Source organism: Papaver somniferum, chromosome 5, assembly GCF_003573695.1.
Source record: "Papaver somniferum cultivar HN1 chromosome 5, ASM357369v1, whole genome shotgun sequence".
In the NCBI taxonomy this organism is placed as follows: domain Eukaryota; kingdom Viridiplantae; phylum Streptophyta; class Magnoliopsida; order Ranunculales; family Papaveraceae; genus Papaver; species Papaver somniferum.
The window spans coordinates 212518969-212534594 of record NC_039362.1 but is presented as its reverse complement, the minus strand read 5'-3'; the positions used below and the strand labels follow the sequence as shown (position 1 = coordinate 212534594).

Genomic DNA, 15626 nt, shown 5'->3' with positions numbered 1-15626 from the left:
TAATATATATCCGGTCTAAAGTACTTGAGTTGAATCCAACTTTTATTACGTAATAAGGCCAAACCACTTATTAAAACTCTCAAGACCCAAATGTCTAACTCATAGTTGTTTTTCTTCCACTAGCTTAAGGAATTTAAACTAGTTGTTGAACTATTTCCTTATAATGTGACTACGAGGATTGGATCATCGCTGCTCAAAAATTTATTTTCAAGATAGAACAAAGACGTCAAAAAATATCTATATGTACCGAGAGATAATCACACCTTGTTTAAATTCCATAGAAACCCATGCAAATGGATATCATGTGAATCCTGACCGTGATGATAATGTAATTGATTGCATCTTTTATAGTCACTAAAGTATTTGGAAGGAAACATACTTTAGAGAGACTAATGGGTCAATTTAGTGAAATGTAAATCACTATATTATTAATTTAGATTATTGAACCCATATTGAATCCGACGATGAAATGTTGGAAATTGACTCATACAGACTTTGACATAATCATAAAGGCACTTTGGTTGTGACATGATGTTTCGTTTTGAAAAGACTCATATGTACATCGCTGTGTTTGAGTAGACGAGACAACGGGAAAAATATTAACCGAATGCGAAGTAACGGCATATCTCTCGATAAGTGTTTTCTAAAGTACCAGATGCACAACCCCCTCCTCCCTCCCATTATGATTTTAGGTAAGAGAGCATATCACTCATTTTACAAAGTCTTCAGTAAAACAGGATCGAGACCATCCTAAGATGCAAATGGTAAACAATCCATATTACAAAGATAACAAGGTGAAATTTAGAAAAATATTCATGCATAATGCGGACCATTAAAGTGACTTATGGCTATGGTGAATGTTTTGAAATTTTGGACTAGTTATAGTTCCCAAGAAATTTGCGTTTAAAAACTCCTAGCACATATTACACAATATAAAGTGCAAAGTCTCACCACCCTTATTAATTCTAGAGATTTTACATCAAAAGGACTTGATGAATATTGCATGTTTAATACGATCAATATAGAGCATCTTATACCCAATGGTCTCGTAGAGGCTACCATCAAAGGTTACAGATGGTTCCTAAGGAATAGGTTATGCGTACCAACCTATGTTTTATTTCTTCGGGGATATGCAATATTACACGCATCTTACTTAATTCGTTTTTAGAACCCAATATTAGTCAACCTTTTCTGCATACCAGTTGGTAACTGGATTTAAGCCTGACATTCGTGTTCTTACGCATTTTTGATTGCACTATGTATGTGCCATTACGACTCCACATCGTACTATGATGGGTCTTCAAAACTGTTAAGTAGTTATGTTGGAAATGAGTTCCCAACTAATTTTCCGTATTTTAAGACTTTTGGCAGGAGATATCTTACCTCTAGATTTGCGGGTTATCAATTTAATGAGACAGTCTTCCCGTCGTTAGGGGAAGATAAGAAAAAGTATTTTCTAAGGGAACGACAGGAATTGTCGCGGTGTGTTCCCACTGTGTATCATATTGATTCTTGTACTCCAAAAATGTAAATGTGAAGTGATAAAGAATATTCGATTTTCAGAATGTACACTGATGTTGCTAAAGTGATGAGATCACACATACCAGCTGCAAACCTACCTACAAAGTTACAAATCCCCAATAAGGGAAATACACCATTGTTGCAACTACACTCAGTGGAAGTGTGGTTGAGGCCGTGGATCCATAAAGGAAGTTGGAGAGACCACTTGGTTCGATCGATTCTCACCTAGAAAGGAAGTAGGTGAGTAAGGCACAACTTATTCATATCATCAGAAATCACCTCATAAGATTGTCTCTGAATATGTCCATGAATCAAATTGGAGGACGCTCCGAAGTTTTAAATGATTCTAGAGAACAATGAAATCCTGGCGGATTACGAGAACGTACATGAGTCAATGGAAGGATCATGCGTGCACAGTGATGATATAATCCATAAATAGTTGCTCCAAAAATAGATCACAATGAGATCGAACCACGCTTTATTTTGATTAATTTCAAATAAATAACATATTTGGCCTACGCAATCCAAGTAGAACTTAGTTCTTTGGAAAATATACGGGTATTTGGAGTGGTAGTGCTAACCAACCAAGTGTAAAGCCTATAGGACATACGTGATTATTTGTCATAGAGCACAGTGGGCTGAATGAAGTCTCAAAGTATCAAGACTCTCCTTGTGGCGCAAGGTTTCTTACAAAGCCCTGGAATTGTCCCCTTGTTATGAACGTTATAGCGTTCCGCTACTTAGTTAGGTTGGTGATTTCAAAAGGACTTGAAATGCAGCATATGTATGTGGTTATTACGTATCTCTGAAAGAATCAAGAGATAGAAGATATTTGCAAAAGTGCATGATTTCCTTTTGCTTCCCAAGTCAAATGACTCTAAACCACGGAGTGTGTTTTCAACTACACTTGAACACTCACTTATTGATTTAAACAATCAGGCGGATGTGGTATACCCGTCTAAGTGACTATTTGATTGGGAAGGGATAAACAAGTACGGTTTTGTGCCATGCATATTAAATAAGTTCTTGATTCAGTTATATAGCTATTTATGTCAACGATATGGATATTATAAGTACTCTTAATGGAATAAGAGATCTTACAAGCTATTTAAAATATGAATTTGAGGTGAAAATCCTGAGAAATCTCAATCTTATCTATGTTCTGAACTAGAAGACCGAGCTTGTGGTATATTATTCCACTAGTTTGTATATGTCCATTGTCAGGAAATTTAACAAGGACATGCATCCTGCTAGCACTCCCATGATTAGTCGAGTTTCAAATGTACATAAATGACCAATTCGTCTAAAGGAAGATGACGAAGTTGTGACGGGAGATGAACTTTCCTTATCAAAGTATAATAGACGCATTATTGTACTTAGCGTAATGTACTCGGACAAACGTTACATCCTCAGTGAACTTGTTAGCTAGATATAACTCAGCGCCAACGCAACGTCATTGGAATGGTATAGTGAATGTAATCATGTACTTAAAAGTAACCATTTACATAAATTTTTTTTATCCTTGCAAAGACATTAAAAGGAATGCTAATGAAAGTGCAATTCAGAAGTTGTTGATTATGAAGGAACAATAATCTCTTCTCCATCGAAAGTAATCAGGGGGAGATATGGTAGACTACTTTCTAAGTCATTATCGATATTCAGTTTCGAAAAGTACATGACTAAAGGAACTGTCTGTAATAACTCTGAAAGTAATCAGGGGGAGGATCCAAGGATATGATGTCGACATATTTTACTTCGAAATTGAAGCTGTGTTCTACTTTTTCACTTCGATCGAGAATAGTTTTTCCCATAGGGTTTTGTTCCTCGACAAGGTTTTTAGCGAGACAACACTAAAAAAACATCAAGTATGTTGAACATTGAAGACATAAAAATCGCGTTGATATTACTGAAAATATCTGAATCAAAGAAATGAAACACGATAGTCTGTTAAGCGACGTAACTTCCAAAATCAACAACATGGTCTTATAAACATTCAAGTCACCAAAGTAAAGTGTGATAAACTCCTTTTGACTGCATTATACTAATGAAAATTGTCTGACATCAAGGGGAGCATCTAATAGTGTGTTGAACTATTTTTCCTTCACCGAGGTTGCTTTTTCCCACAGGTTTTTGTTACTCGGCAAGGTTTTTAATGAGATAACAACAAACACCGGGAATGTAATTTCCCAGCTAAGGTTACTATCTTTCCCACAAGGATTTTCAGCCTTATGAGTTGTGAAGAAACTAGTCAACTTTAACGGAGCAAAGTGATCATCTGTAACAGATGACCTTTACTTGCATCTGTCATGTTGTACTCTTTTCTCTTCGTTAAGGTTTTATCCCACTAGGTTTTCCTTGTCAAGGGTTTAATGAGGCAACATATCCGAGTCCAACTATATTCTAAGATTGCTTAATATTGTACTCTTTTTCTTTAGTTTAGGTTTTCTCCCTCTGGGTTTTCCTGACGAAGTTTTAGCGAGGCAATTAACTTAGACTCGGCGATCTTTAAAGATCTTATTGCATGTGACGAACTATATGTAAAATACGAGACAATATGTGAAGTACTACATGTGAAGAGCTGTACCAAGGTTTTATCCCAATGGTTTTTCTTTATCAAAGTTTTAATGAGGCAATGGACTTCGACACAAGTCATCAAGGAGAACGACATTTGAAGAACTATATGTGAAGCACTATCTATAAAGTTTTGTTTTGTTATTGAACCACACAAGGGGCAGTGTTACAGGGCCTACGGCCCATGGATGTGCGGTCCAAGTAGATAATTAGGGTTGTATATAAAGGATACTATGTAATGCTTCTATTCTAATCCCCTAATAAGATTCTTCTTCTTCTTCCTCTTATCTCTCCATGTTTCACTCTAATTCTCCTCAAACATATATGAGATAGTTTTAGGAATTAATGTGGGGTTAAATTAGTATTTTTTAGAAGTTTGGATGCCCAAAGTAATTTGGTGGTGTGGGAAGGAAAATTTGATAGGCCCCAATTAAGTTGTATAGGCCCCAATTTAGCCATTTTTTTAGGTTAAGGGTGTAATTCATCTATTTTATAATAAAATTTGATTGATCCTGGTCAAAAGAAAAAGGGGCTTTTTCTGATATACATCCCGAATGTGTTTTCTAAAATACACCCATTTTTTATTATATTCATAAAATATTCACAAAATACATCCGATACATTAATTCCGTTCATTTTTTTAAATAAAACGGTTAACGGCCGTTAAGTGTACAACTGTTGTGCAGTTGTCAACACATGAAAGGTCAGAAAACCCCCTCGAATGGGAATTTATGATTTGAATCGAATGGGAACTTGAAGCAGGGAAAGCAATTGAAGAGTTTACTTCTGTGTGAACTCCAGGAAACGATCCTCTTCTCCCATTAGTCATATCACTGTTGTAGGCTTACTTCTCTTTGATATGGGATTAGCTGGACTTGGGGTTCTCTTCTTTGCTGAGTTGTACCTTGACATCATAGTGGGCTTTATCCGTTACTTAATCGACATTCTATTCATTTAGCAACCAACAACAGTGAAAGGAGAACCATCTTTCTGTGCGATAGGAATATAATTATGTCAGGCTACTGTAAATATTATATTATGTGTCGGGTTTTCATTATCATCAAGAGAATAAAGTTCTATGGGTTGCTGCTCTAGCAAGATGAAAAGTTAGTCAAAGTACCGTTTAAGGTTCATTGCCCATTTGCTTAGTGTTTTGTTTTGTTCTTTGCTTGTAATTCCGGGTTTTGATAATGCGTTTCCCATATTTAGGCTGGTCGTGTCCTACCAAGTAAAATGAACTATTTAAATTAACGTACTACTGATTACAGACCAGGCCACATGGTGCCAGGCAAAATTTCGTTGAACACCTTGGCTTCACATGACAACCCTGAACACCTTGGCTTCACATGACAACCCTGAACACCTTGGCTTCGCAGAGTCAATATTTCGTTGATTGCCTAAAGTTCGGATATTCTACTCTGGGCGAAAATATTATGTTGAGACAAAATAATTCAGGTGGAATTTGATGTAATTCAGGTGGGATTGCAATACACAAGAAATTGGAATTATTGTAAATCACGTTTACTTTAGGAATACTTTGGGGCACAAAAAGTTATTTTTTTAATCGGCATGCAGGTCAATATTGCTTTGGGAAAATCCTTTGATACTTGTTCAGAACAAGGAGAAAAAAACAAAAAAGGGAAACATATGAATATTGTTGCATTAAGAAAAGCCTTTCAGGTAACACTTGCCCAGAGGGCACGCAAAAAACAGTAAAAGAAAAAGGCATGCAATATTATATTTCTTCCACACCTTCTATATATCAGTACAGATGGATATAGCTGTGTTTTCACCAACACACACAGTACTTTTACAAAAAATAGAGAAAGATATTCAAAACAAGCCTTCAAGTGATGAGTAATCGGGACGTCGAGGTGATGAGGGCAGCACTAAGAGGGGAATGGAATGACATCAAAAGAGTTTACAACTTGCCACCATGTAATAATATGGATATCGAAGATGACAACAGCAACATCCTACTTAATCCTCTTACAGGGGATACCATTCTTCACATGTGCGCTCAATGCGGTCAAACTGATGTTGAAAAGTTTACCGGCGGCAAAAAGGTTATTGGCAGTGTCTAATAAGAAGGGGAATACAGTATTACATGAGGTAGCCAGGACGGGGATTGTGAAGATGGCTACGCTAATCATAGAGAAAGAATTAGATGGTGGAGGAGATCGACTGCTGGTATCAGTTCCAAACTTAAACGTTGAGACACCTATATACTGGGAAGCAATGTACGGACACAAAGACATGTTTTTATTCCTAAATACAACTGCTAGTAGCAGAGGAATAACAAGCACTTCCACATCCACATCAATGGTTAGCCCATTAACGATAAGGACCAGTGATCACTCAACAATTCTTCACGCTGCTGTTCTTGTGGAATCTTATGGTAACAAACATTATTCACTCTGCAATTACCTTGTTTAGAATACTCTTGAAATCTGTTATTTTTTTCCTAATTTAACAATTCTTTACTTTATGGATAAAAATAAGGGAAAATTGGGAAAATGCTCCAATTTGGACTGCAATTTTGGAAAACTGCCCCAACGTTAAAAAAAGTTGGAAAACTGCCCCACTGTTAGAAATCTCAGTTAACTCCGCGTGTGCGAGTTCTCACGTGCCAAAAAAGACAAAAATACCCCGAACCTACAAACACAATAACTTAGTGTCAGCAACTATAATACAGAACCATATAAACCCAAACACTTCTCAAGCACATAAACTCAGCAACATAACAAAATCCATAGGTTTATATTTTCCATCCCCATTTTCCCATTTATCACAGTTTGAGAAAAACAGGGCAACCATATTTTGCGGTTTAAAAAAAAGGTTAAATAGTAAACATGGAACACTTCCTTTTATCAATTACAGAAATAAACCTTAAATTTTGGTTTCAATTAAACCCTAAATTACAATTTCAATTCCAATTGCAGAAGTAAACCTTAAATTTGGTTTCAATGAAACCCTAAATTACAATTGCAATTTCCGAATCACAAATTGACACAACACACAATGCAATTCAAACAAAATAAAGGATTGGGTTATATTTACTTACTTGTTTCGACGATCAAATCAACCCAAATCGTCTTCTTCTTCAACTTTCCTTGTCTGGAACTGTTTCTCAATCATTTTCTCGAGCTTTTAATCACGGCAACAGTAAAGTGATCGATTATTAATCATGAGCTGTTAATATTAACGTTAGAATCGATCCAAGAACAACGCCTTGCTTGATCTTCTCTTTTTTTTCTTCCCTTTTTCTCTTCTCTCGTCCGTTTTCGCTTTTCTCTACAGATCCAGAAAAAAAATGAAAATGAAAAATATGTTCGAGCCTTGTGAGATTTTAGGGCATAATTCCCACACGTGGTACTCACGTGTTTCACGTCCTCCTCTTAGTCCGTTGGATTAATTACTCGCATACGTGGCAAGATCTTAAGGGATGTGGGTGTTTTTGTCTTTTTCTAACACGTGAGAACTCGCACATGTGTAGTTAACCGGTATTTCTAACAGTGGGGCAGTTTTCCAACTTTTCTTAACGTTGGGACAGTTCTCCAAGATTACACCCTGAATTGGGACATTTTTCCAATTTCCCCTAAAAATAAATAATCCAACAATTCTTTTCTTTAGAAATGATTTAAGTTTTGTGTCCTGTAGTGTACTAATTTGTAGCATGAACCTGTAAGCATCGGTAGCAGTTTGTTAATTTGCCAGACACATTCCTTTTGATGGCGGACTTCTTAAAGGAATAGATGTAAAATGAATCCTCATTTAACTAAGATTTTTTTTATTTGTAACTTTTATTTTGACTTAATGAAAACTCAGATGTAGCAATGGAGATCTTGGAAATTTATCCTCACCTTGCTTCAAGTATAAATGATGATGGCGCAACGGCTTCACATATTTTAGCGCTCTCACCTTCTTCTTTCAAGAGTGGAACCAAGTACTTCCAACATTACCTCGGGGCCATACCATTTGTTTTGATCCAAATTGCTGCAGCTATTGTATATTCATGTAAGTCTCATTTATTTCCCCAAATATAAGTCATATCTAACCGCCTCCTTCTTTTAATTGCCTCACTTATTTCAGATATCCCAATCGAGAGTTATGAGACACATAATGCAGCTACTCAAAGATCAGTACTACAACCAAATTCTTCGTTCATGAGAAAATTAAAGCATTACTTCAGAGAGCTATGCAAAGGTAGAAATTTGGAATCGTAAGTTTGCTATTTTACGAATCTTTAAATCTTGTTTTATTCACTAAAACCTCACAACATGCATGAGCACAATCGTGTATGTATGCACCCAAATCTCCAGCCACGGGTATTGTGTATTTGATTATTCACTACATTATGAGCTAATGCAGGTTTACCAGTCCTAAAAATCATCTACAATACAAAATTGAAGCACAATCATGCTATACGACTCCTCTGGAAGTTACTTGAAAAAGACTATGGTCAATGGACTATGAGTTTTGGCCCTGAGATCCTCCATGGATGGGATTACAAGTACAATAACCTCGAAAACCCACATCCATTTTCAACACTACCAACAAGGGTTACAACTTACAAAGTTCGAGAGAGGCCAATTATCTTGGCAACTAAGTTGGGTATTGTAGAGATTTTTAAAGAAATAATTAATGTATATCCAGAATCAATTGAGATGACCGATGAAGAAGCTGGAAGAAATTTGTTGCACTTAGCAGCAGAATACATACATGCATCCATAATAGAATTCTTGAAGTCATCATCAACTATTTCAAAAAGGAACTTGGACATGTTGGTCGTTGGGATCGATAGAGATGGTAACACCCCACTTCATGCTGCTGCAAATCTTGGAAAACATAAACCGTGGCACATTCGTGGAGCAGCACAGTGGACGCAGTGGGAGTGTGTTTGGTTTGAGGTGAGTTAACATCTAATGATACATATATATATATAGATATGCACACATTAATTCACGAACAATAATTATTAATAATTCTTGGGTCATATACTTATGCAGCGCGTAAAACGTATGCTTCCACCAAATATTATAAAAATGAAGAATTCTAAGAACCAATATGCTTACCAAGTATTCACTGAAACTCATTCAGATCTGAGAGAACAAGGTGAGAGATGGTCAAAAGAAGCATCAAATAATTATATGTTGTTATCCGCTTTATTAGCAACTATGATGTTTGGATCTATTTCTTATGGGTTGTTCTTTTGTATTATATCTTTGGGTCTATTTCTCACCATCCAGGCTGCTCCCTTCAACGAACACGATTTCTTTTTGCGATTGCCTCTAAGGACCGCGTTTTCTGTAACTGCTTTGTTCAATACATTTACTTTCACTGCTTTGTCATTCTTCCAAGCGTACATGCTTATTACTGGATGGACAGGCCCTCTAGTCTGGCTTAACTTTGACATGGCAATAGGTTTAGTGGGGCTTTTATTTTCCGCTGATTTGTACGTGGATATTGTCGGGTGCTTTATCCGTTACTTGATCGACATTCTTTTCATTTAGTAACCAACAATATTGAAGGGAGAACCATCTTTCTGCAGTTTAACCGGAATAACGTTGCAGGCTACTATCTCATATTCTATGTAGGGTTTTCATCATGAGAATAAAGCTCCATGGGTCGCTCTAGCAAGATGGAAATTAGTCAAAGTGAGAGATTCATTTTAAGCTGATAATCTTGCTAAAAAAGGCCTAATACGGTGTATTGCCCATTTGTTTTGAGTTTTGCTTTGTTTTCTGTCTTTTGTTTGATATCAAGAGTTTTGCTTGTAATTCTGGTTTCTGATGCCTATATCCCTTATTTAGGCTGAGGGTATTTATTTTATTTGTTTTTTCCCATGGTATTCTCAATCATGACTCCGTATGTGTCACTGGTTTTTTAAGCAGACCATCCAGTACAAAGCTAGCTCAAATATAAAACTAATCGTAAGTGGAAGATTATTGATATTAATTCCGAATAAAGATTTGATAAATAACATTCAAAAAAATTTAGAGAAACATTGACTTAATCAAACTTTCATAGATAAACATAAAATTAAGAACAGAAATGAAATCCCCGAGTTTGGGAAGTTTGTCAAAAAAAAAAAGAAGAACATGAGAAGTAAACCACTCCATAAAATGTACTGGACCATTGATCTTGATCATATTCAGAGATGACTTTACAATCAGGAATGAAGGAAGTATTGTACCACCATGTGGCCTGAGTCGTACTGCACGCTCGAACAAAATCATACAATAGACAGAGCTAGAAGACACGACTTACCCAAAAAGGCCAGACGAGCAGACCAGCAATAGAGCCGAGAAGTGAGAGAAGGGCAAAAAATAAGATTAACTAACAAATCCGAGAGTGCTAGGATTGTATATGATGGATAAGGATTGGGTAGGGTAGTTACTAGAGATTTCTTATAATGTATTGAAATGAGAAAAGGAAGATTAACTAATAAAGAGGGGAAGGTAATTATAATGGATTATAAAATAACTTCATGGAACTTGAGGGGGTACAAGGTAAAAGGAAGAGCTGAAGTGTTGAGAAGAATGATTAATCAAGAGAAATGTTCGATTCTTCTTCTTCAAGAAACGCAATCAGCAAATATTTCTAGAAGCAGCATAAGATATTTTTGGGGTTCTGATTCTTTCGATTTTATACATTATCCTTCAGAGGGACGATCAGGCGGTCTACTCACTGTTTGGGATATTCCATCTACGAGCTAGTGGATGATCTACAAGGGCCCTGCTCTATAATGTTAATGCTGAAGAAAAGAAGCAATGGTGTTATGTGGATGGTAACTAATGTCTACGGACCATCAGCAAGTGGTCAGAAGAAAATGCTTTGGGAGGAACTTTGGGACACGAGAGGGTTATGGAACTTGCCATGGATTATTGGGGGCGACTGGAATTGTATCAGGTATGCTTCAGAAAGAAATAAACCGTCGCTTAGGTCGAAAGATAGAAAAGAATTCAATAAATTCATTATCAAAGCTGGTTTAGTAGACCTTCCTCTCCTTGGAGGTAAATTTACATGGACTAGTAAAAGGATCAACCCAACTCTTACTAGGATTGATAGATTTCTTTTCTCTGAGGATTGGATGCGTGTTTTTCCTGACATTCGACAATCAGTCTTGGTGAGATGTGCTTCAGACCATGCTCCTATTACTCTACAATGTGGTCCTCTGAAAATTTGTAGGTCACCATTTAGAGTGGAGAAGTACTGGTTAGAGGATGAAACTTTTCATGATCTAGTGAGCTTCTGGTGGAATAAATTTGTCTTCTCTGGTTCGGCTGGCTTCATATTCGCAAAAAAACTTCAAAGTTTGAAACCAATTCTCCAGACATGGAGTAGAGATAAATTTTTATGGAATGGATTCTAAAATGAATGATTTTGAGAAACAAATTGAGCAATTAGACCTGAAAGAGGAATCACAACAGCCTTCGCAACAGGAGTTTAATGATAGGATTTCATTATTAGGGAAGCACAGTGAAGTTTCGCATTTGGTTTATTAAAAATGGGAAACAAGAGCTAAGGTCAATTGGACACAGAAGGGTGAAAGGAATACCTCGTACTTTCATGTGGTTGCTAATGGGAGGAGGAAAGCCAATTGGATTCATAAGATTCAAGCGGAGGACCAGGAATTCGTTACGCCGGCATCTATTCAAGAAGAAGCAATCAAGTTTTATTCTACTTTATACACTGAGGACCAAGAGTGGAGACCTAAAGAAGATATGTTAGAATTTCCTTTGTTGGCGAAATGCGGAAATGTGATGGGTTTATGGAAATGAATTTAGGAAGAGAGGTTGGTTAATTGAAAGGTGAGGCTTATATTAATATGAAAATGAAAATATTACAAGAGGCTTGTGTAGCAACTTTGGCTTACACTAGTTGTTTACAAAGAGGCACTTTGGCTCTTACTCTAAACTCTAGCTCTCACTCTTACTACTTACTCACTCACTTGAGTTGTGGATTGTTGTTGGATGATCCCAAATGAATCCATCCTATGCCTATTTATAGGCTTCATGACCAACTCCTTACTTTTCTAGATAGTTCTATCTAGACTCTTCTTCAAATTAGATATTATAAGAAAATTCTAGAGAAAAGAATTCTCTAGATAATACTTGATGTAAAGAAGGCCTAGAAGATTCTAGTATTTGGGCTTTACTTAGAGTAGATGATTATTTGGGCCTTACTATTGGGTTTTCACAAATTATGTTTTTAACACCCCCTCTTAATTTGTGATGTTAAGTTTTTCTCTAAAATGATTGAATTTGTCCACTGTGACTGCTTTTGTGAAGATGTCGGCATTTTGCTCTTGTGTTGGACAAAATTGGAGCTCAATTTCTTTGTTTTCGACCAGCTCTCTGATAAAGTGATGTCGTAGCTCTATGTGCTTCGTCCGTCCGTGAAAGACTGGATTTTTTGTCATTGCAATTGTAGACATATTGTCACAGTAGATAGTCGTCGGCTGCTTTTGCCTTTGTTGTAGGTCGGTCATTATTCTTCTCAACCATACTGCTTCACATGCTGCACTTGTTGATGCTATGTACTCTGCTTCGGCTGATGATAGTGCCACCGTACTTTGCTTTTTAGAACTCCAAGAGATAACTTTTGTTCCCATACAGAAAACATAGCCTGATGTGCTCTTTCGATCTTCAATAGAACCTGCCCAATCGCTATCTGTGAAGCCAATTAAATCATTGTCTTTTTCTCTTGTATACTTGATGCCAAAATTCTTTGTTCCCTTGATATATCGAAGAATTCTCTTCGCAGCGGCATAGTGTAATTTGCTTGGCTCGCTCATATACCGAGAAACAATGCTGGTTGCATTGACTATGTCTGGCCTTGTATTTGTTAAGTAGATCAGTGAGCCAACTAGACTTCTGAATAAGGTTGGATCAACTTTTGTCGCTCCATCATTTTTTACCAATTTCTCATTGGTACCCATTGGAGTTGCAATTGGTTTGCAATCCATCATGTTGAACCTTTTCAGTAAGTCTTCCGCATATTTTTCTTGGGAAATGAATATTTCTTCCGGAGACTGTTTTACTTGAATCCCAAGAAAATATCGCATAAGTCCTAAGTCTGTCATCTCATATTCTTTCATCATCTCCTTCTTAAATTTTTCTGCCATGTCTTGTTTTGTGCTGGCGTAAATTAAATCATCAACATAGAGACAGACAATTAGGAAGTCCGTACCTTGTTTTCTGATGTAGAGTGATGGCTCACTTGGACTTTTCTCAAATCCATTATCTCGGAAATACTTGTCGATTTTGCTGTTCCATGTACGCGGTGCTTGCTTAAGACCGTATAGTGCTTTGCGGAGACGATATACCATTTTTTTTTCTTTTCGGATATATCCTTGAGGTTGTTCAACGTACACCTGTTCTTCAAGTTCTCCGTTTAGGAACGCCGACTTTACGTCCAATTGGTAGACTTTCATTTTGAGTTGAGCTGCCAAAGCTAACACCATCCGGATTGTTTCCATGCGAGCGACTGGGGCGAATGTCTCGTTGTAGTCAATTCCTGGTTGCTGGGAATATCCTTTTGCAACTAGCCTTGCTTTGTGCTTTTGAATTGACCCATCTTCATTATATTTTGTCTTGTAGACCCATTTCAGACCAATTATTTCTTTATCAACTGGCTGATTGACGAGCTCCCATGTCTTATTTTTCTCAATTACTCGCATTTCTTCGTCCATGGCGTTTCTCCATTTTTCTTGTTTTGCCGCTTCCTCATATTTTTGAGGTTCTAGTGCTATAAAAGCACAATTAGATACATTATAAATATCTCTTAGGGAACGCACCTTTCTAGGTGGGGCACTTGAGTCAGATGAGCTTGGACTTTGTTGTGTTGGACTAGGAGATCTCGGGCTTGCTGGTGGAGTGTTTTCTTCTTGGTGTGACAGATATGGCTCTTCTTCGATGAGTAGTGGAGACTCGTGGTTATCTGGTTCATCATTCCAATCCCAAGCTTTGAATTCATCAAAGATAACATCTCTTGATATTACCAGTTCCTTTGTATCTGGATTTAGAAGTCTATAGGCTTTAGACTCCTCGCTATATCCGATGAATATAAGCTTTTCTCCTTTTTCATCGAACTTTTCTCTATGTTGGGATGGAATATGTGAGTATGCTACACAACCAAAAATTCTGAAAGAAGTTACCTCAGGCTTTTTCTTATGCCATCCCTCGTATGGAGTTTTATTGTGAACCGCTTTTGTTGGCGAGCGATTAAGGATGTACAGCTGTGTTGACTGCTTCCGCCCAGTAGGTGTTGGGTAGCTTCCTTGCTTTTAGCATACTGCGAGCCATTTCCACGATCGTACGATTTTTCCTTTCCGCGACGCCGTTTTGTTGTGGAGTGTATCGGACGGTGAGCTCCTTTTTAATTCCATTTTCTTTGCAGTAGTTGATAAACTCTTTTGAAGTAAATTCTCCACCACGGTCTGTACGGAAAACTTTCAATTGATGGCCACTTTGCTTCTCTGCCAGCGCCTTGAATTCTAGGAATTTAGTGAATGCCTCGGACTTTTGCTCAAGAATGTACACCCACATCATCCTGGTATAATCGTCCACGAATAAGAGAAAATATCTTCTGTTGTTGAGTGAAGTTGTTCTTGTCGGACCGCATATATCAGCGTGCACCAATTCGAGGGGCCTTCTTGCTCTCCACGATGTCTTCGTAAATGGAAGTCTATGAAACTTCCCTAGAATACAACCTTCACATACTTTATCTCCACCGTCGATATTGGGAAGACCAATTACCATGCCTTTTGATTTTAGAACCTTTAAGGATCTGTAGTTGAGATGCCCGTATCTCAAATGCCATAGCTTTCCTTCGTCAATATGGTTGGTACTCATTGCACAATTTTCAATTGATGGCATAGATAGGGGAAAGACAAAATTTCCTGACATTTTTACTTTTGCCACCAATTGATTATTAATTTTATCGTAAATTGTGCATTCTCCGTCTTCGAAATGTAGTGAGTACCCTTTTCTTATAAGTTGTCCAACACTTAATAAATTTTGAGCTAGGCCAGGAACATAAAGAACATCAGATATGTATCGAGTTTTACCTGACCTTGTACGTACGGATATGACTCCTCTTCCTTCAACATTCTGGAACTTTCCATCTCCAAGTTTGACTGGCGGAATCTCTTGTTCCTCCAATTTTACGAAATATTCTTTGTTTCCTGTCATATGGCTGCTGCATCCGCTGTCGACGTACCATATACCTTGCGATTCTTGTTGCGAGGTGAGGCAGGAATAGAATACTTGATTCTGAGAATTGTTTTTCTCGGAATAGTTTGCTTCATTAAGCCAACAATCTTTCTCCATGTGATTTAATTTATCACACTTGGTGCACTTATACTTGCAATCTTCAGTTGCATGTCCAAACTTTTTGCAAACATTGCATCGGAGATTTGAGGAGTTATTTTTTCCGTACCTTTGATTGTTGTTTCTATAACCTCCTTTTCCTTTTCCACTTCCGCGGTAGAAATTTCTGGGTCCTTGATTTGACGTCGACCCTTTCTC

The 15626-nt window shown here is 37.2% G+C and overlaps 1 protein-coding gene across 1 annotated transcript; it reads left to right on the top strand.

Moving 5' to 3' along the window:
* The first annotated feature begins 6051 nt into the window (after positions 1-6051).
* LOC113280720 lies at positions 6052-9605 on the top strand. The gene is made up of 4 exons (XM_026529307.1): positions 6052-6490; positions 7921-8109; positions 8464-9002; positions 9102-9605. The coding sequence occupies exons 1-4, from the start codon at positions 6052-6054 to the stop codon at positions 9603-9605; spliced, it is 1671 nt and encodes a 556-aa protein (XP_026385092.1).
* The last annotated feature ends 6021 nt before the right edge of the window (positions 9606-15626 follow it).